The following is a 21,310-nucleotide window of genomic DNA, read 5'->3' on the forward strand; positions in this document are numbered from 1 at the left end:
GGCTGGGCCGGGCCGGGCTGAGCTGAGCCGGGCCCCGGCAGCCCGGAGCTCGGCCGCGGTCCCGGCCCGCCCAGGCCGCCGTCGCCATGGCGATAACCCCGCGGGCAGCCCCCGCGCGCCGCTTCCGCTGACGTCTGCCCCGACACGTGGATCCAAGATGGCGGCGGCGATGGTGAGTGCGGCCGCCCCAGCGGCCCGGCCCGGCCCCGCCGCCCGCCCGCCCCCTCCCCGGCCCCCGCCTCGGCCGGGCCCACCGCGGGACGGGCGGGCGGGCGGCCCGGGCTCGGCGCGGTGCGGGGGGCTCCGGCTCGGGCCTGCTCCGCGCCGGGAGGGCCGCGGCGCCCCGTCCCGTCCCCGCCGGGGGAGGCTCCGCGGCGGCGGCTGCCGGCGGTCAGCGGAGCGGGTCCCTGCCGCGCCGGCCCCGGCTCCGTGCCCTCGGGGGTCTGGGCGGGGCCGCGGGGCTCGGCCGGGGCGCGGGGTGCCCGGTTGCGAGGAGCCCCCGGCAGCCCCCTCGGGGCCCTGGGAGGGAGGCGCTGGCCCGCACCGGGCCCCGGGGCCGCGGGCAGGGGTCTGGCGGTGGGCACGGGCCGGGGGTGCCGGCAGCCCTCTGCTCCCCCGCGCCGCGGCCCCTCGGCTGTCCTGGCCCAGTTGTTCCCCGAGAGCTGGAGCCCTTTCTGGCGGGGATTCGCGAAGGTTGGCGAGCGCCATTTATTCTTTATTATTAGTCTTTATTATTATTCTTTATTATTATTCTTTATTATTATTTTTTATTATTATTATTTCCATTTATTTTGCGTTAAGCATCTCCGCACTCTGCCGGCGTTCTCCCAGGCGGGGAGCAGGGAGCGCCTGAGCCGGCTTTGAGAGCCGCAGCCGGGGGTTCCCTCGCAGCCCGCTCACGGAAGGCGGAGGAGGCGGCTGGCGGCTCTGCGGGGCCGGAGGAGCTCGTGGAATCGCCGTGAACGCAGCGCCTGTCTCCTGCCGCAGGGCTTGCGGTGACCCCTCCGAGCGCGGTGAGGCTGAGCCCGTCCAAACGGCCGTCAGGAGCATCTAACGAGGCCGCGCTCCAAAAGGGGAGCGGGGGCACCTCGGGGGGGAGCGGGACGGTGCCGTTGGCACTGTGCGTGTCCTCTTCGTGTGCCTGAGGGTGGAATAAACCATGGGAGAGAGCTTCAGTTTGCTCTGTTACATGGGGGGGTTTTTTCCCTCCCACAAAGCAGTGGGTTGTGTCTTTCCTCGCTTTCCGTCACCGCATGGAAACGTTTCGGTCCGTGGAACGGGATATCCGAGCTGGGCAAACGGCTCTGCGCAGGTTGTGTTTTCCCTGGTTTGCTTCAAAACTGTCTCTGAAAGTTCAAAGCTCCTGATCGTGGCTGTGTGATGCTGCTCTGGTCCTGCTCTGCGTTAGTGGGACGGTGTCCGTCGTCTCACCCCTACGATGTCCATCGTCGCCGCTTCCTCTTCCTCCCTTTGCGCCAATACCTGCGTTGCGTTCTTAGGTTTGTAGCGTGGGACTGCAGGACCCGCAGTGTGCAAACGCCCGCGGAACGTTGGGAATTGCTGCAGCGGGGAGGCTGCTCCGGGCTGCCAGGCTGTGGAGGGCGCCTGGCAGTGGCCTGGGCACGGCTGCCCTGGAGGCGAGCGGCCGCGGGCCCGCTGGGTGGCCTCAGCGTGGTGGCAGAGAGCCGCGGGGAGCGGCTGCTGCTCGGCGCCTGTTTGCCCTTCTCTCAGCCGAGCGCTGGAGCTCGGGCAGCGGCGCTTCAGGGGGCGTGGGCAGTGGCAGAGACGCGCGCTGGAGGGTCTCTGCGCTTGGTCGGGCTGGGGTCTCGCTGACCAGTCCCTCGGCTTTGGCAGCGTGTCTGGTAGCCCTTCTGTGAATGCGCAGAAAGCAGCAATATTGATTAAGTCTTTCTAAGATAAAGCAGAGAAGCTCTCCTGGAATTGCTTGCAGGTACCAAGTCTGGTGATAATTATCCAGGAGCACCTTCTTGGAGAGGCTTCGTGCGCGAACTTGTGTTCTGGTGCTGCGCACGGGACGAGGAACACTGTGAGCACGGCTGCAGGGAGGGGTTGGGTTAACTCATGCTCACCGCAGAGCGCTTCGTTGTGGAGTTAATTACAGCAGCGGGTTTTCAAAGTCTGCCAAGAGAGGTCCCCTGGCCTTCGGGGTGGAGGAGTTGCGTGGGGCTGCTCCTGGGGCTCTGGTGTGGCAGCGTGGGCAGTGCCCTGCCGGCACCGTGCCCGGTGGTCCCGCGGCACAGGCTCTGCCGCGGCTCCCGCCGGGATTTCCCCAGGCCGCTTTCCGCTGGCGCAAGAGAGGAATCTGAGCGCGACTTCTGTCGGGGTCCTGTGTGCAGCAGGGATGTGGTGACATTTGAGGGAGTTGTCGTTTGGGTTTTTTAACCTTTCTTTGGTGAGAGCAGGAGGTTTGCTTTCCTTCAGCAGGCGTTTCACGTGTGACCGCTTCAGCGTGACGAGCGCTGCTTCAGCAGGCGGTGTGGGTTTGGGGGGCAGGAGGGGCTGGCTGTGCTTCTGCAGGGTACAGCTTTCCTTTAGGTTGTATTCTCCAGGAAAGGGGCTGCTGCCAGGCTGTGCCTGCCCGTTGGCGTGCAGCGCCGAGGCGGGGGCAGTCCGCGTCCGTTGGTCCGAGGGCAGCTGGGGTTTTCTCGGTCTGGCGCTGAGCGTAGTTGCTGTGCTACTTGTTGCTTTCTTGTCCAGTTTCCTCAGATGCAGACTGACGTCTGTGAGGTGTTTTTAGGCCTGTGTTTTGAAACGTAAATAACTGGTAAAGGCCGGGAAGGCGGCGTCTCGTGCCTGCTGGAAGTCTGCGCCTCGCCGGGGAGCCGTGGCTGAATAAAGCAGAGCTCCGTGCTGCGCCTTCTGGCCTTGCACGGGAGACATGGAGCTCGCAGGCGATTGCCTCTGCAGGACGGTTCTGCAGATGCTTCGGCACGTGTCCGTGCCGTCGTTGCTAAGCTGCTGCCTTCACTGGGAGAAGACGAAGCACGTCTGTTGGTATGAAAGAAAAGATCCCGATAAGCAAGGCCGCTGGCTTCAGCCTGCGTGTGCTCTGCCGGGCTGAGCTGCCGGCTCAGGAACCCGCGCTGGGCATTTCCCTCAGATTTCACAGAATCACAGAATAGTAGGGGTTGGAAGGGACCTCTGTGGGTCATCTAGTCCAACCCCCCTGCCGAAGCAGGGTCACCCAGAGCAGGCTGCACAGGACTTTGTCCAGGCGGGGCTGGAATATCTCCAGAGAAGGAGACTCCACAGTCTCCCTGGGCAGCCTGGGCCAGGGCTCCGGCACCCTCAGAGGGAAGAAGTTCTTCCTCGGGTTCAGCTGGAGCTTCCTCTGCTTCAGTTTGTGCCCATTGCCCCTTGTCCTGTCACTGGGCACCACTGAAAAGAGTCTGGCCCCATCCTCCTGACCCCCACCCTGCAGATATTTGTAGGCATTTATAAGGTCCCCTCGCAGCCTTCTCTTCTCCAGGCTGAACAAGCCCAGCTCCCTCAGCCTCTCCTCGTAGGGAAGATGCTCCAGTCCCCTCACCAATTTCACTTCCCAAGCTCCCCTCCTGTTGCGTAGCAGCGTTCCCATCTCTTGCTACCAAATGTTTCGTCCTGGCGAGGCTTTCCACAGTCCCCCTCTTGTCTCTTCTGTTGCCTGGTGCTGCCTGAGTCACCGTCATCTGTGTGCAAAGAGCCCGGTTGCTGCCAAAGGTGTCGTCGCACGTTTCATCTTCTGCGTGCGTGCATGGCTCCCGAGCGCCTGCCAGCCTTGTCCTGATCCTGTCACCTGCAGGCTCCTCGGGGCGAGGATGGCACCGGTGTGTTTCGGGGTGTTCCTAAGGAGTACTGTGCTGTGTAGGCCTGGCACTTCAGTGGCTAACGAAGCCAGTTAATTGCTACAGGTCGCTGGCTGCTGCAGAGCGCGATGCAGGACGAGGGTGCTGTTTCCTTCCAGTGCTTCACCTGCCCGGGGGACCTTTTCCCACTCGGCTGGAGAGCGACAGAGCTCTTACGAGATCGGAGAAGGCAAAATGTAGTGAAGGGCAGAAAACCAGCCCCGCGTTGTTTCAGGGCAGATCAGTGCTGAAGTCCACGCAGTCTTACGCAGAGCGCTTCCCCGTCGCCTTCCGGAGGAGGCTGTTTGCCTGCTCTGACTGCGCGAAGCTGTGCTCAGAACAGGTCTGAAAACCTCCCTTGTAAACTATCAGACACATCTTTTTTGCTTAGTAATAAAACATTTTATGTAGGTGCCTAGCATTGGCATCTTAAATACATTTTACTGTAATAAAACCCCAGTATTTATGACTTTCTTTTTCATCCTGCTCAGTGCCAGTAATGCTGGATGCCGTACTGACCCTCGCTGGAGTCTGGGCCAAGCGTACCTTACCTGCCTCAGGGCGAGGCAACAGGAAGGTGATGAAGAGGAAGGCAGTGTGGGGGCAATAAATACAGATCATTTCCCCCCCAGGTCGTCCCCTCCCGGACCTGGTGAAGGATCCCCGTGACAGAGCTGCGTTCCATCCACGCCTGCCTGGGAATGCCGGGCTGTCGCGTGTTTCCTCCGGCGTCGCGTGCGTGCCGAGGACGCTGCGGCTGTCGCAGCGCAGCACCCTGCCCCTTCCCACCTGGGCAGCCGTGCTGTTGGCAGTGCCGGCGCCCTGGGGTCTGGGTCTGCACCCAGAGCTCCCGCCAGCCGCTCTCTGGGTGCTGGATCCCAGCTCCCCCCTGCCTTCCCCGCGGATCGCTGCCGGCCGTTTGGGACAGGCTGGGAGCCTGGAGCTCGGCGTGCTTTCTGCTGTGCTGCCCGTGGCGTTTGGCTTGTACCCGCCAGCCGGCCTCGTGGTTAATTCCCTGATGGCCTGGCCAGACGGTGTGAGCTGGTGGGAGGGCAGCGCCGAGCCCCGTGCCCTGCTGAGCCAGGGCAGGCACCAGGCCGGTGCTGGCTCATTTCAACCCAAGCCCACCTCGCCTGCTCACTCGGTTCCCTCTGCCTTTTCCCTTCCCTGCTTGTCTCCCCACCCCTGACGGCAGAGCTCTTGCGTGTGGGCAGAGGGGCAGTGGGTCACGGAGACCGGCGCTGCCGAGGGCGTGCAGGGGAAGGCGGCAGTTGGGTTTGTGATCGCCGCAGCATCAGCTCAAGAGCTGTCCCAAACCAGACCCCGGGTGCTGTGTGGTTTTCCGGTAGTGCCGTACACGCAGGGAGTGTTGGAGAATGGGCTGAAGCCGGTAAGACAGCGAGATTATACCAGAGTGGATACTCTGACCCAGCCAAGCTGCTGCTGCCTGACACTCCTTAAAGCCCGATTCTCCTTTCGCAGCCTCCCTGCTGGTGCGGGGCTGGGCTGCCCGAGGTGACGGCAGGGGCTGAGGAAGCAGCACAGTCCGGTGAAGGGTTTGCTGCCGCTGCTGCTGTGCGGGCTCTGGTTCGTGTTGGACCCCCACGGACCCCACTGAGCCTTCCAGCTTCACCCTGCTCCCTGAAAAAGGGGTGAAAACCTCTTTGCCGTGTTGCTGAGCGGTGTTGTGGCCCGGAGCGGCGGGGTGGGAGGGAGCGGTGTGTGGCCATGCCTGTGGGTGCAGCCGGCGGTTCCTTTGGTGTCCAGCCTCACCCTGTGCTGGCTGCTCCGCTGCAGGGAGCAGTGCCTGGGCACCAGTCCGCAGGCGGCGGCAGGGCGACTCCTGGCATGCAGAGCTGGCGGAAACCCAGGGCTACAGCCTTCTTCTCCAGTAATCCACCGAGTTTTCTAACATGGGGGTCTTCGATGGAGGGGAGTAACGGCCAGGTGAAGCGTGTTACAGATATGAAGCGCGTTGTTCTTGTGGTTGAGCGAAGCCGGTGTTTTCCTGATCACAGGTGAAGAGACGGAGACACGCAGGGTGGGAAGAGACCTGATGAGAGTCATAAAACAACATCAGGAATGGCTTTTCTGAATTTAATTTGTGTTTAATTGCCTGGCTGCACAGCCTTTCTGATGTCGGGGATGAACACTTCCGCTGTGGTTGCCCATCTCCAGTGTTGCTCCCAGGTTTCCGTGGTGTTAATGTTCCCTCTCCCCTTTGCAGGAAAGGCTGGGATACACGCTGGTCTTGCTGGTGTTGCTGCATGGTACAGCCTCGTTCTACGTACCTGGGGTGGCTCCTATCAACTTCCACCGCAATGATCCTGTAGAAATAAAGGTAAGAGGGACTGAGGTGGACCTGTTAGTCTGGCTTGGGTTTTCTTGGGTTTTGGTTTTTTCCTTCTTTACATCATAGCAGCTAAGTGGGACTAGAAAGTCAGATTTGGGGGTCCTGTTACTAAAAGTTTGAGGGCAGACATTTGCTGTTTTTCACAACATTTGTGCTGGGGATAAGCAGCCCTTGGGTGGTCACTGTCGTTGTCTTACCCTGCAGTTCCCACCATGGTTCTCTTTCTTGCTTCTGATGTCTTCTACCAAATCCCTTCAGCAGTGGCACCAAAGTCCTTGAGATGTTGCTCTGTTTGGGAAAAGAGCCCTCTTTCTCACTGTAGCTTGGAAGTGAATTTAATCAGAGATTTGTTTTCTCCAGCATTCTGCTGACCCTCAGAGTGCTGACAGAGGGTGGGCCTTTGGGAGCTGGGTGAATGCTGAAACAAAGAAGTGGTTTGAGTCAGGCATTTTCAGCTTTCTCCTCTCCCCAGTTAGCACGGTGTGCCTTCAAGTGAAATCCGTGATAAGCCCTTCCCAAGTGCAGGCGTTTGTCCTTCAGCACTGCGGATCTTAAACCCCAGGCTTGCTGAAGAGCTGTTCCCGTGCAGTGTTGCTGGTAGTGAATGATGGAATGGCTTCACCCCTGTGGGAGGAAGCCAGCCTTTGTTTCCACACGTCAGCAGCTTACAGCCCATTTCATTTATTTTTCTAAAGCCGTGGCCTCCGTCTCAGCAAAATCCGGCACCCCTGGGGATGCTGAGGTTGGCTGCTCCCACATGAAGCACACCACGGATTGCTCTCTGGCCACAGGCTGCCAGATGTACGCTATTTTTAAGTGAATGAGACTTGCCTGTGGCTACAGCGAGCTTCCCAGAAGACGGGGGCATTGGAATGCCTGTTCTCAAAGGGATTTCATGAGCCAAATGCTCCCTCAACTGATGAGGCAAGTCGGCGTGTTTGCCAGCGCTCTGCCGATGGCCGAGCTTGGCGGCGATACAAAGCACTCCTGGTTTTTGGAGCAGCTGCGGCCTCGGCTGTGCTGGTTTGTGTCTGCACCTCCCGTGTGATTTGTGGGAACCCCAGAAATGTTTGGGGTTTGTCACCGTCCGTTGTCTTCCCAATCTGATGGCTCTCTGGCTTTCCTTGCAGAGATAAAAACTGCTGAACTCTTCGTATCGCTAGGGGCCAGACCTCTAGGTCCAGCGTGACATGAAATGTGTTGGTTTGGGGTTTTTTTTGAGGAAAGAACTGCTATCTTATATGAAATGTGACTCTTGAATCTCTTTAGAGCTCCTTGTTGTTTCTTAGGAGCCCACCGAGTCATTAATTTGTGAAACCAATCCACTGTGCTTCTTTCTTCAAGTGTTTCTCTGTTTGTGAATGAATTGCTGCTAAATTGTAGTGTAGAGAAGGTACAGCTAGGAATTGTGCAAAAGGAAAGAAAGCTGGAGCTCTGCCAGGATCACGTCTCTGTTTTTTTTCCCACCCCCCCATTTAGCAGCTTCCAAAAGTGAGCTTTATGGGAGGCTCCTGAAGTAAGCTTCAGCTTCTGGCTGATGCTGGGAGGACAGGAAACCATCTGAGTTCCTTCCTGGGGATAATCCTTCCGTTCTCCCTCCAGGCTGTGAAGCTCACCAGCTCGCGAACCCAGCTGCCCTATGAGTACTACTCGTTGCCCTTCTGCCAGCCCACCAAGATAACGTACAAGGCTGAGAATCTCGGTAGGTGTCTGCTGAACGGCGTGTTCCCCGCAGCAAGTGGGCTGCTTTTGTGAGCTGTGGGAGGGGTTGTTTACACCAGTAAAAGCAATTGCAAATGTCATCTCCAATAAACTGTTCGTGGAGAGCCTGCTTCCTCTACTTTGTTACGTGGTGGCTGTTTGCAGACTAGGGTGTCCCTACATTGGAAAGAGGAAGCGCCTTTCCTGGAGGAGGGCGTGTAACCTGCTTCGTACCTAGAGCTGGATACTTCCAACAAAACAACTAAACTATCCTTGGATCTTATCCTGGAATCTGTGGTACCAGAGGAGACTTGCTGTCGTGGTTCCAGCTGTACAGCGCGCTGCCAGCCTGGCGGCAGGACCGGTGGCAAGAAGCCTGGCGGTCTTTCACCCTGCCTTTATTTTCCTGTTTTCCAGGTGAGGTTCTTCGGGGGGACCGAATTGTAAATACACCTTTCCAGGTTTCCATGAACGTGGAGAAGAAATGTGAAGTTCTTTGCAACTTCCCTAATAAGCCTGTCACTCTGACAGTGGAGCAGAGCAAGCTGATCGCCGAGCGGATCAGGGAAGATTACTATGTCCATCTGTGAGTCACCTCGCCGTGGGTTCGTGCCAGTGGGGGGATTCTGTGTTGTGGACAAATTTGATCTAAAATTTGTGTTTTCAGCATTGCTGATAACCTCCCTGTGGCAACACGGCTGGAGTTTTATTCCAATCGTGAGGAAGAGGAGAAGAAGAAGGAGAAGGATGTGCAGTTCGAGCATGGATACAGGCTTGGGTTTATGGACGGTAACAAGGTAGAGAACCCCGATGCCGTCTGAGGGGTGCCTGGAGGAGAGCTGGGGGTCTGGAGGAGGGTGTTAGAGGTCTGCCAGAGAGTGGCAGAACTGGGGATGCAACCGAAAGGTTTTGTAAAGAGTGGAAATGGGAGAGAGAGAGGGCTCTTACTGGGTGCTGGACTGCTGGCATGATAACCCTAGCTTTGGCTCGCTGTGTAACGTTGGGCAAACTCATGCTGTGGCTTCCCCTCAGCAGAACAAGGGCAATGGACCCCAAAGTCTGGCTAAGCTTTGACAGGCTTGGAGCATCTTGTATTTAAAAAAAAAAAAAAAAAAGAGTTAAGCAGCTTTTCCTCCCAAAAATACTTAAGTTTGCAAATGGAAACTTAGCGTGTGTGTTCCTGCAGATATTTTCCATGGTCGTGTGCCCTGAGGTCAGGTGTTTAACAGCCGCCTCTGTTCATCATGCGCACGCGCAGCTCTGATCCCTTGAGCCCGCGTCCTCCGGGGCGAGCGAGCCCGCGGTGCCGGCCTGGAGTCGCCGTACCCTGCGCAGGGAGGGGGTGGTGTGATGGTGTGAGGGCCTTTCGGAAGCGCCGGCGCGGAGCCGGGTGGTGTGCGTGTGCCTGCTGGAGAGAGCAGGCCGGCAACTCGGGCTTGCAGCCATCGAGGTGCTTCCAGCTGGAATGTGGTGATTCTGCTGCCACCGAGCGCACGGTTGAGCTGTGAGGTGCAGTGATGCTTTCCAGGGCAGGAACAGACCGAGACATTGCCCCTGGTGCCTGGAGTGGTTGGGGTGTGCCTTTTCAGCATCGCTCTTCTCTCTTCTTGTCCTTTTAGCCTTGGAGAGCGTTAGCCTGATCTCGCTCTGTAGCACAGTCCATCTGGGAACAGTTGGAGTCCTTAGTTTTCTGCACTGAAGCTGCCTTCTGCAGTTGTTGCTTCTCAACTTCACCTGTTCCTCCCTTGGGGTGCTAACATTTTATTTAATATCAATCTGTTTTAGTTCTACCTGCACAACCACCTCTCCTTCATCCTTTACTACCACAGAGAGGATGTGGAAGAGAACCAGGAGCCCACCTACAGGGTTGTGCGCTTTGAAGTGATTCCCCAAAGCATTAAACTAGAAGGTGAGAGACTCTTGGGCAGGGGAGCAGAGGAGAAGAATCTCTTGCAGGGCCCAGAGCTGAACGCCGCTGACGTGTCAGGGTACCAGTCGTTGGTTCTGCTATGGTCTGGGGGCACAGAAATGAGGGAGTCTGAATTGTAAGAACAATAAACCCCTTTGTGGTTAAGAAGTACCAAAAATAGAGAGATATCCTTGAAATGCATGGAAAACTCATTCATATAAAAAGTTTGGTGTTTTGGGGTCGGGTTTTTTGCACTGTGTCATCTCGCATGAAGCATGCGTGGCATCTGGCTCTTATTGAGGCCCAGACCTCCCCGACTGGGACGCTGGGCTAGTGCAGAGACCCACAGCATGTTTGGAGCTGTTCTAGGGGGACTGAACGTTAAAAATAACGGCTGGGGGGAAAACCACTCCGACCTCGGTGAGCCCAGCGTGAAACAGGTGTCTTGGAGGGACGTTGCCCATCGTGTGTATGATCCTGTGCACCTCCCCTCTGGCCGCAGCAGGCTCTGCTGGAGAGGTCTTGTTCTGCAGCATATCGTGGGGAACAGAGGATGTGTTCATGGTCTGGATCCTCAGCGTCACAGCCTCTTACTTTTATCCTGCCTGTTAAGGAAAGCCCTATGCATAGCTTGCCTTAAAGTTTGTTAGTGGTGCTGCACTTCTGGCTGGAAGAACAGTGCTGCAAACTGCAGAGCGGGTGAGGAAGGAGTGGGTGCTTCCCCTGCAGTGTTTGGGGTAGCTGTGGCCAGATGCCTTCAGGGTGCCTGGGGCCGGGATGGGCAGTGGGAGAGGTGCTGCCTGGAGGGGAGGGCTGACCTAGCCTGTGCTGTGTTTCCCCTTACAGACCTGAAGGCTGACGAGAAGAGTATGTGCACCCTGCCTGAAGCTACGGGCTCTGCCCCGCAGGAAATAGATCCTTCTAAAGAGAACCAGTTGCTCTTCACCTACTCTGTGCACTGGGAGGTGAGGGGGTGATGGGAAGCCGGCTGGCAGCTCGCTGCCGTTGGTGCTCCCAGTGTCCGTCTCGGAGGTGGTGTGGAAGACACTGGGAATGTGCTGGTATGAGAAGACCTTTCCTGTTCTCTCAGGAGAGTGACATTAAGTGGGCCTCACGCTGGGACACCTACCTGACCATGAGCGACGTGCAGATTCATTGGTTTTCTATCATCAACTCCGTTGTGGTCGTCTTTTTCCTTTCAGGTGAGTGAGACGTGTGGGGTGAAGAAGGCTTTGCCATGAACCTGCGGGGAACTTTCTTTAAGCCTCGGCTGCGGGTGGCTGGAGGAGGATGTGGCCGTGTCTGAGCCTGATCAGCAGGGGCAGGAAACGAACATTCGCACATAGAACCTCCCGGTTCAGGCCGTGCCCCGGGCTCAGTTACCCGCTTCTCTCTGACTGGGGTAGCTGAGGGAGTAGAATGTGGCTAACGTACACTCTGCATGTCCGTATTTAAGGGGAAAAAAACACAGGAAAGCCACACTGCCCGTTTCCTGCCGGCATACTGCCTTCCCGACTCCCTGGGGTTTTGTTTCTGCCTTTGCTGGGGGAGAGGCTGACTCACGGCCTCCTCTCCTGGCCAGAACCGTGTGTTGGTGGGAGCCTCTCGGCTGAACTCGGTTTGTGCTGGTTTTCAGGTATCCTCAGCATGATCATCATCCGGACTCTCCGGAAGGACATTGCCAACTACAACAAGGAAGACGACATTGTATGTGGTTGTTCCTGGGGCTGGGATCGGAGAGGGAGGGAAGCATGGATCTAGGGATCGGAGGGATCTAGTCCGAAGGGTTGGCTGTACTGTTTCTTCCTGTGCCCCTGTTTTGCTTCGAGCCCTGAAGATGGGAGGGGCAGTTCTGTCATGTGCTGTCCCAACACCTCTGGTGCTCTGTGTATGATGGCAGATGCCTGGTTCAGATGTCTTCAGACCTAAGCAGTGACGGCAGACAGTTCTGTAAGGGTCTGCCCTGCCACTGCCAGTTCAGGTCTTACCTGTTTTAAGCCAAAGAGGAAAGAAGTTTCTTAACTAGAGTGATATAATTCTGCAGAAGAACTGGACACAGGGAGATTAACCTCCTAGGCTGGCTGTGGTAGGACCTTCATTTCCACTGGTGTATCATATCTAAATACCCTTCATTTCCTGTTGTTGCTGCAGGAAGATACTATGGAGGAATCTGGTTGGAAACTTGTGCACGGAGATGTCTTCAGGCCTCCGCAGTATCCTATGATCCTCAGCTCTCTCCTGGGTTCTGGAATTCAGCTCTTCTGTATGATCCTGATTGTCATCTGTAAGTGGCACGTGTCACGTGGGGTGGCTGTAACGCGACGGGGGACGACGCTCAGGGGAGTTTGTAGCTCCCATTGGCCTCAGGCCATGCTCGCCGTAGCGTGAGTGAGGCCGCATAAGGCTGCTGCCTGTTGCGGGGCTGGTGGCAGCGACAGGCCTGTGCTCAGCACTTCCCAGTGTCCGGACAGCATTTCCCAGCTGAGGCATCTCCCTGTGCTTACCCAGCCTGCTGTCAAGATACGAGCCCTGGTGACGGGGGGCTGAGAGGCTTCTGCACGTGTGCCTTTGCCTTCTGAGCTGCACAGCTCAGGTCTCTGGGGAGATGGAGGCTAAAGCATGGTCTGTAGCTTGAGATCAAAGCTGTGGCCTCCTCGCTCTGGCCAGTGCCGGAGGCTGCGGGTGCGTTATGCTTCGAAGGAAGCGAGCTCTGCGCAGGAGGCAGAGATTCCAGGCGGCTGTGGTCTGCAGGTGGGGCGTCCCCCCGCTCTCCAGATGCGGGCTAGCACGCATGCATCAGAGCTGCTCCTCTTTGTCCCTTCTTCCCTCCGCAGTTGTTGCTATGCTGGGGATGCTGTCGCCTTCCAGCCGGGGTGCGCTGATGACTACCGCCTGCTTCCTCTTCATGTTCATGGGGTAGGTGTGCCCGGCGCGTCCCCCCGCAGCGCTGCCCCGCTCACCCCTCCTCTGCCCAGCCACGGAAGCTGATTTGCTTTGTCGTGGCTTGTTTCTGTCCAGGGTTTTTGGTGGATTCTTTGCTGGCCGCTTATACCGGACTCTGAAAGGACATCGGTGGAAGAAGGGAGCCTTTTGTGTGAGTCTTGTGGCGCTTTGGGCTGGTTATCCAGGGTTGCTGGTGGCAAGAGAACGTGGATGAGCTCCCTGCCTATCTGTGGGTCGCTGGACCCGGCCTGGCTGCACTGCAGAGATCTGCTGTGGAGTGAGCCCGCGCAGCTTTACATGAAGGGGCAAACACCAGAGCCCGCGCTGTAGTAAAGCAGGAGGATTGTCCGAGATCCTCCGCGCAGCCCGTCCGCTGTGTTAGAGCTGCGGCCGCAGGGCTGCTTCCTCCACGCCTGCCTTGCCCCAGCAGTGGCCTCGCTGAAGAGAAGCGTCCGACTGATGCGTCACCTGTGTTCTCTTCACCTGTGGTTGCTCTTGCAGACAGCTACCCTGTACCCGGGCGTCGTCTTTGGCATCTGCTTTGTCCTGAACTGTTTCATCTGGGGGAAGCACTCCTCTGGAGCGGTAGGTGCCACCTTCATCGGAGCCTGCTGGGTGGGGGGAGACCGGGCGGCGGGGGGCTCGCTCGGTTTCGCAGTGTCTGTCTGAGCGTGGGTGTCGGCGCAGCGGGGGACTGGAGAGCTGCGGTCTCCAGGGCAGGCGAGCTGTCAGCCTCACTTGGTGACCCTTGGTGTCATTCCAGGTGCCTTTCCCTACCATGGTGGCCTTGCTCTGCATGTGGTTTGGGATCTCCTTGCCCTTGGTCTACCTGGGTTACTACTTCGGATTTCGCAAGCAGCCATACGACAATCCTGTACGGACAAATCAGATTCCCAGGCAGATCCCGGAGCAGAGGTGGTACATGAATAAATTTGTTGGGTGAGTGATGAGAGTCTAGGAAATACGGTGAGTTAAGTGCCCTCCCTCAGTCTGCTTGGGTTGCTGAGCATCACCTTCTGCTGGTCTCTGGGCACTGTGGCAGCTGGAGGTTGGCCGGGGCTCTGAGCAGCCTGGGCTGGTGGAAGGGGTCCCTGCCCGTGGCAGGGGGTTGGAACGAGATGGTCTGTAAGGTCCCTTCCAACCCAAACCACTCGGTGACTGTAAGCCGGATGGCAGATGTGGTTCCTCGAGTGATGCGATGTCAGAGACAACCCTGACGATTCTGGTGTGGTTTGACTGGTGCTCGCCAGCGGAGCAGCGGTGCCATTGACTGCGTGAAACCCATTCTAGTGATCTGGAGCTGCAGAGCTTCTGTGAGGAGCGCTCGGTGTGGTTCCAGGGGACTTTTAATGGCCAGATAGATGTATTATATTGTGCTGCTTATGACTTTTCTTTCTCGCTCCGTAGGATTCTCATGGCTGGTATTCTGCCTTTTGGAGCTATGTTCATTGAATTGTTCTTCATTTTCAGCGTAAGCATTTAACCCCCTTTGCTCCCGAATAGGACTGCTCTCACGCCAAAGCCTTTGAAAGGGAGGGGGCTTCCCCTGGAGCAGTCTCCTGTCCCTGCACTCGCTGAAGGGTCCCACGGGTTCCCTGGGGGCCGTTCGGGGTTGTTTCCAGCGAGAGCTGGGCTGTGGGTCTCCTCAGACCGTCCTCTTGCTGGAGACGCCTGGAGATGTCTGTGGGATGCTCCTTGGCGATTCGAAGGACGGTGATAAAGCTGAAAGCTTGCTGTAACGTTAGGTCATAGAATCACAGAATCATTAAGGTTGGAAGAGACCTCTAAGATCATCAAGTCCAACCGTCACCCCAACACCACCATGGCTGCTAAACCATGTCCTGAAACCGTGTCAAGGAGGGGTCCCGTTTCTCACCGTTCCGTGGTCGAGGAGGAATTTGCTGTTGCATTGCTAGGGAGGTGGAGGGGAACGAGCAAGCTACCTCGTGGCTGTCTTTGGGTGGCTTTTTGCAACCTAATTCCTCTGAAGTAAGGTGAAATGCGTTTGAGCTGTGGCTGCAGCTACGTGAGGCTGAGGGGCTCCTCATTTTTCCTTGAGTTAGCCACTAGAAGTTAGTGTCACATTCGCTGATTGGTCACAGTAGCATGGAAGCAAATTTCTGCTGTGTCTCTGTTTCAGGCAATCTGGGAGAACCAGTTCTATTACCTTTTCGGCTTTCTCTTCCTGGTGTTTATAATCCTGGTGGTATCGTGCTCCCAGATCAGCATTGTCATGGTGTACTTCCAGCTTTGTGCAGAGGTGAGAGTCCCACATTTGTGGTTCCGGTAGCTCGGGGTACCTCCTCCTGGAGAAGCACAGGTCACGTTACTGCTGCTGCTGCTCAGCAGACATCTAGCGTGGCCCAGCTTCACAAGCTGCTCTCAACACCTCTGGACTTCAAGGAGAGCTGAAGCTGCTTGATTATCTGCTAGGCTGGGAACTGTGGTTTCATACCAGGAATTACGCGGGGAGCAGGGTATTTTGAGCTGACATCTCTTCCCAAAGAAACCGTTTCATTCCATCCACGTACAAAATGAAATGTAGGCCAGAGGTGAGCCGTGCTCTTCGGTAGCAGGTGCTGTGGTAAGGACCTGGCTTTGCTTCGCTGTCAGCTTTTCATCCTCTTTGTTTGGAAACACTTCTGTGATGAAATAGGTCCCCAGCCCCAAACAGTGGTGATCCCTTGAAGGAAAACGAGTGGCGGTCTCCCTGCCCCAGGCAGGTCACAGCTCCCATGGGGCAGTGACACAGGAAAGGGAAGCCTGGGGGGTCATGAGGCTTTTTACCCTGCCAGGATTACCGCTGGTGGTGGAGGACCTTCCTGGTGTCTGGAGGATCTGCCTTCTACGTGCTGATCTATGCCGTCTTCTACTTCGTGAACAAGGTACTGCTATTGCATCAAGGTGCCACCTTTCTAGAGGAGATTGTTGGATTTGGGAAAGGAGATGGCAGGACTGCCTGGTCCCGGTCTGTCCCCGTGCCGGCCCCTGGCAGCTCACGGGCCAGCGGTGCCGACGGCCCTGCCGGAGGGGCGAGGAGGCCGTACGCGCCCGAGGCCCCTGCCCGCGTTGCCTGTGCGGAGCGGTGCTCCCTGACCCTGCCTCGTCACCAGAATGAATCGCGTGGACGGTTCCCTCCCTTTCCCAAACGGGACCTTAGGTCAAATGTCTGCCCCTCGTCGAGGGCGCTGCCTGGTTTGGGGGGCTGACTCTTGGCACCTCTGCACTTGGGGTTTTTTTTTTCACTCTGAGGGTGCCGGAGCCCTGGCCCAGGCTGCCCAGGGAGGCTGTGGAGTCTCCTTCTCTGGAGATATTCCAGCCCCGCCTGGCCGCGGTGCTGTGCAGCCTGCTCTGGGTGACCCTGCTTGGGCAGGGGGTTGGGCTGGGTGACCCCAGAGGTCCCTGCCAACCTCTGCCATGCTGGGATTCTGTGGTTTACCTTGGTTTTTCCTCTTCTTCCGTTTTAGCTGGATATTGTTGAGTTCATTCCCTCCCTACTATACTTCGGCTACACCGCCCTTATGGTCTTGTCCTTCTGGCTCCTCACTGGCACCATTGGCTTCTATGCAGCCTACATGTTCGTCCGGAAGATCTACGCCGCGGTGAAAATAGACTGACTGTGCAGAGAGCCAGCAGAAAGCAGACGCCTCTGAACGCGTGTCCTCCTGCCAGTGAAGGGGACATCTTCTCCCAGCTCTTTTAAGGAAACAAAATCCAGCGGGAGAGTGACGAGAAATAAATAACTCCTCGTTTTGGAATGTAACTTTGGCACAGTGTACATGGATTCTGGGCTACTGGGGGGAAAAGGGGTCTGTAGATACCTTACATTTTAACTTTATTATCCTGTTCCATATTTGAGGGAGTTTTTTAGCAGAGAAATGTCCCTCTGTATAAGTAAACCCCCTTTTTTGCTAATTCATCCTTTTTTTTTTTTTTTTTTATGTTGATGATGAATGGATTTGAGACAGCAGTGGAAACACTTGTGAAAACATTTTCTTCCAGCCCCGAGGGTGCTCTAGGATTCAGGGAGACTCTTCAGACAAATATCAGACTGGGTTTCTTTCCTGCCTTCGTGTCTGCACAGAAGAGGGAGCTCGACTGTGGCAAAGCACCAGGAGCCTGAAGGCTCAGGCAGCGCCAGCCTGGCCCGCTCGGACCGCGGGAGGCCCGGCTTCGGCTTGTTTACAGTCTGCTGGAGGTGCCGTCCGGAGCCTGGGAAGTGCAATTTCACCCTGAGAGAGCTTGGGAACTGCAGCCCTCGGCATCGCTTCTCCCTCCCTCCGGCCTCAGACAGCGCGGGCCGCTTCGGCTGCCTGCGCTGGAAGGGCTGAGGGAGGGTGGGATTCCCTCTCCTTCGGAAGGCGCAGCCCGCCGCAGCAGGACGTAACCTTCTGGTGGGAGCGACGCGATCGTGCTGGTGCCAGCACACGGGACTGGGAGGACGCGCGAGGTAACGACAAGGGTTTGCTCTGCCGATCGCTGCGCTCCAGCCGCGTGAGGAGCCGGGGCAGGCGTCCTTCCCGGGACCCCCGCCGGGATTGCGCAGAGCCCTGCCGAGCCCAGGCCACGGGGCTGCCGCTTCCGTGCCAAGCGATCTGCTGCAGTGTCGGGGCCGAGCCGGCGCGGGGTGCGTGCGGGCCGTGCGGAGGGGCTGCCGTGGCCCCCGGCGCGCTCCCACGGCCAGCGCGGGCTGCGCCTCTGCTGCCCCGCGCTCCGCCTGCTCTCGCCGCTCTCTTCTCCTCCTCTTAGATTCTCTACCTCCAGGGAACAGAAGCGTACGCCCCTAAGCTGGATTTTGTTCTTCTCCACGGCCCGGTCCGAGCCCTCCGGAATAGCCGGCGCGGGCTCTTCTGCAGCGGGCGCCTCTTTTGCCGTGGCCTGATGCCTGAGTCAGCCCAGGGGAAGCTCTTTTTAGAAGAGGTGAAAGCTTTTTATTTTGGTCACTGCAGTGATGTTTACCAGTAAAACAGTTCCGCAGTACAGTGACGGCTCCCGCCATCCCCAGTGTAGCTGGATTCAGTCAGGGCCACGGGGGAGAGGGGTTTTTTTTCCGTGAGATCGCACTGAAAATTTTGCTTTTGCTTCTTGCTGTGGTAAGCAGCAAGGTCCCCAGATGACCATCTGCCAGGTGAGGCCGTTCCAACCCAGACCTGTCCAAAGTCCTCCCTGTTATCAGCACTGACGTGTGCGCCGTGAGGGGTTTGGGGCTTTTTTTAACCCCAGTTGCCGTAAGAGTTTCCACGAGGGCCACGCAAGGACCCGTGGCTCTTAGCGAGGGCCTTGGCCCCCGTGGGCAGCCGGCTTCCCGGGCGGCCTGACTCCTCGGCACCGAGTCTTTCCGGCCTTGCCTAACAGCTTCCCCGTCCGCCTGTCATGCCAAAGCCTGATCAGCCAGGACTCAGGATGGAGAAAGGGAGCAGGGGGTGTGCGAGCCAACTGTGCTGTGGAGTCCTGCGTCAGTTCTGTTTTCAGATCCCTCTTGAGATTTTGGTTGATTTTTCTCTCTTTTTCCTGCCCCTGCCCCAGTGGAGAGGCTCAGCCAGCATTGATTTCTATCCCTTCCCTGAAGTGTTTTCTCTGTATTCTTTGTAATTTTTAATTAATGTATGTATTCTTTGTGTCCTACTGTAAATAAATCTGCCATTGTCCTGCTCTACTGGGTTCTCCTAAGCCACCTCTTGGGATTTTCTTTTCACTTGGCCTCTTCGACCCCCACCTGAGTTTTGACCTGTGGCTTCAGTCAGAAGCCGAGCTTGGAGTACACCGCGGTGGGCGTTGTGCTCTGCTCCTCCTGGCCAGCGTGGCCGGGCCGTGCGGTTGTCCCAGTGCGGCGGGTCCTGGGCGCTGCCGTGTGCTGGCGTTCAGACGCCACCGGTCAGGGCGTTGGGTCCGTTCCTCGCTGTGCCGCTCTCCGGTGAGAGCCCTGGGGCAGCTCCTCTCTCGCGTGCTCGCTGCATCGCGTGGCGTGCGCGGCGCCGGTGGCTGGGGCAGCAGGACTGGCCCGTGGCCGGCGGGCTGGGCGCGTTGGGCAGGCACCGCGCTTCAGAGAACAGAGGGGAGCGCGGCGTTGGCGAGGGAGCTGCCGGTGCGGTGCTCTGGGGGTCCACTGGTGCTGGGGCAGCGGGACCTTCGCCCTCAGCGCCCAGCTCGGTGCCTTTCCCGGTGCCTGTGTGCTGCTGGGGGTGTCTGGTGGGAGAGCAGCCGAAGGTGGCTGAGGGAGGGACGGGGAATTCGCTTCCCTCGTGCTGTCGTGCCCAGCGGAGCACGGGCTGCGCGCGGGTCATGGGTGACGCGCTGGCAGCGTGAGGGGCCACGGAACGTCTGCGACCCTGAGCAGCTGCCGAGACCGGAGCAGGCAAAGCCTTCAGTCCGAACTCGGAACGCAGCGGAATGGTCCCTTCTCCCCTGAAAAAGGCGAAGGAAGGCTCCAGCTCCCCTGGCAGGACCATCTGCCCTGGGCTTGTTTTTCATTTCGAGGCAGAGTGGAGGAGCCACGCTGGTGCGGCCGTGTCCTGCTGCAGCCCTCTGCGCCGGGGGAAGGCACCGCGAGGCAGCGGCGCGGCTCACCAGGGCCTGCGTTGAGGAGGAGAGCTGCCTGCTACCCAGGAAAGCACCAGAACACTGAAAACGGCTGCCAGCTTCTAAACCGTGCTCCAAGATGTTCCCGAGGGGGCAGGAGGCTCCTCGCCCGTTTGTCACCGCTGTCCAACCGTGGTCGGTGTCGGCAGGCGCTCGTGCCTTGAGCTCTGAGGTTCGGTTCTGGTGCTGCTGCCTTTGCGCAAGGTGCGGGCCCGGGAGCTGAAGGTGCGGCGTGGTGTGGGCGGGGGAGCGGGATGTACGCGTCTGAAATTGGTCACTGGAGTGAAATCAAGTGACCAGAGCCTTCTGCCTGGCGGACGCTGTTCCCCGTGAGAGCAGAGCCCGGCGCCGGCTGTCGCCGCGTCCCCAGCAAGGTGCTGTCTCGCTTTTTGGGGTCTGATTCTTTGCTTGGAAGAAACTTAGAAGTCTGCATGGATTCGTGGAGGGAACTGGGTCTCTGACTTGCATTTATGATTCTGTCTTTACTTTAAAACGAACCGACCCAAAGCCCTATTCCTCTCCAAGAAGACACCTGGGGCAGACAATTCAAATGCTTTTAATGAACAACTTCATTATAAAAAATGCTTCCAATCTGAACCTCATTTCGCAAGACAATGGAGGAGCTGACTTCAGTGATGAACTGTATGTTTCCTAATGGCACTTCGTATTTTTACAGTTTAAAAACCTTGTTTACAGCCCCCAAAATGCTCCATTAAAAGGGGTTATTCACTGTGTGTGAAAGTGCTGGAAAGTTTGTTTTTAGAAAAGCAGTCGAACTTTGACAATGGGAAGCTTCTGGCTTTGGCAGCCGCAGGACGGGAGGTCAGCGCTGGGCCTGCCGAGGGCACAAGCAGAGACCACGTGAGCTGCAGCCTGGGAGAGGCATCGCGTCTCCCGTCGCTCCCGGGGAAATCCCAAGCCCTTCCCTTCCCGTGGGATGTTTGTGGGCTCCGGGTCGCACTCTGCCCTCTGGCCAGGACACTTCTCGTGGCTGCACAGCAGCTTTTCCTCCAGCAGCAGCTCCAGCACTTGGTGGCTCCTGGCTTGAGCCTTCACGGCTTCCACGGGTTCCCTCTGCCGTCGCTCCTGCAACCGCCCCGCTGTCAGAGCCCCTCCAAGGCAGACGGCTCTAGTTTTTTTGTCCAATGTCCTCATTCAAGGAAAATACTGGTACCAAATATTACAAAGCCACCTTTCTAAAAATAGTTTCTAGATGTTAGGGATCACTGCAGGAGGGAAAACCCACAAAGCGGTGGAGGCTGAGGGAGCCCCAAGCTTACGACAGCTCCCAGCAGGAGCTCCGGAATCTGCCCGCTCCCGGCGCAGCTCCGCTCCGACGCGCGCCTCGCGTCCCGGCGGCAGCAGCGTTTTGAGGCAGGGCCTGCTGGTGCGGTGCTGGTGCCTTCCGCGAGCAGCAGCTGACGTGCTGCCTTCAGGCGCCGAGCCGCAGAGGGGCCGTGCGTGCCGGTACCTGCTCGGTGCCCCTGGGCGCCAACCCAGCCAGACCCATGGGCTGTGGCTGTCCCTGTCCCGCAGGCTTCACCCAGCGCTGTCCCCGCACGCCCTGCATCAGGGCCGGCTCTCCGCTCGCATCGTAGTTTCAAAGCAAGACACGGGATGTGAAGTAGATGGCGAGAATGAAGGTGAAGATGATAGCTGTTCGGATGAGGGATGGTTGTTTTTTAACAAGACGCTTTTCTGTTGAGCATTGTTCCCCTAACTGAAGAGCTGACCTATTCAACAGTGATTTTTGGATTCCAAATTCCTTATTCTTTATCTTTTGCACTGCCTTTACCTTCCCTTGTCACTGTGATCTCCCAGCACAGATGAGCTACCTCCCTGTCACGCGTATTCTTCGTGCGTGCTGGTGTTTAGGCACTGGTGGAAAGGACGACTGCAGACCTGGCTGCAGCTGCAGGCGCACAGCGAGGAAGATGCTTCGGTCTCTGCCTGGGCTCGTAAGAAACAGGAGGTGCTCCT

At 57.7% G+C, this 21,310-nt stretch overlaps 1 protein-coding gene across 1 annotated transcript; it reads left to right on the top strand.

Annotated features, from left to right (window-relative positions):
* The first annotated feature begins 120 nt into the window (after window positions 1–120).
* TM9SF4 (transmembrane 9 superfamily member 4) lies at window positions 121–18,406 on the top strand. Its single transcript, XM_075438362.1, has 18 exons — window positions 121–172; window positions 6,073–6,186; window positions 7,801–7,900; window positions 8,317–8,485; window positions 8,567–8,696; window positions 9,685–9,808; window positions 10,655–10,773; window positions 10,899–11,010; window positions 11,445–11,515; window positions 11,960–12,092; window positions 12,643–12,724; window positions 12,827–12,902; window positions 13,253–13,336; window positions 13,515–13,690; window positions 14,159–14,222; window positions 14,892–15,011; window positions 15,547–15,636; window positions 16,219–18,406. Exons 1-18 carry the CDS (start codon window positions 158–160, stop codon window positions 16,366–16,368), a joined length of 1,929 nt encoding a protein of 642 aa, XP_075294477.1. The 5' UTR covers window positions 121–157; the 3' UTR covers window positions 16,369–18,406.
* The last annotated feature ends 2,904 nt before the right edge of the window (window positions 18,407–21,310 follow it).

This window comes from Opisthocomus hoazin, chromosome 18 (genome assembly GCF_030867145.1).
Source record: "Opisthocomus hoazin isolate bOpiHoa1 chromosome 18, bOpiHoa1.hap1, whole genome shotgun sequence".
NCBI lineage: Eukaryota > Metazoa > Chordata > Aves > Opisthocomiformes > Opisthocomidae > Opisthocomus > Opisthocomus hoazin.

Coding starts and splice junctions, on each gene's coding strand:
- TM9SF4 (XM_075438362.1), top strand. Junction 11,011..11,444: donor GGTCGTCTTTTTCCTTTCAG/GTGAGTGAGACG, acceptor GCTGGTTTTCAG/GTATCCTCAGCATGATCATC. Junction 12,903..13,252: donor GGAAGAAGGGAGCCTTTTGT/GTGAGTCTTGTG, acceptor TTGCTCTTGCAG/ACAGCTACCCTGTACCCGGG.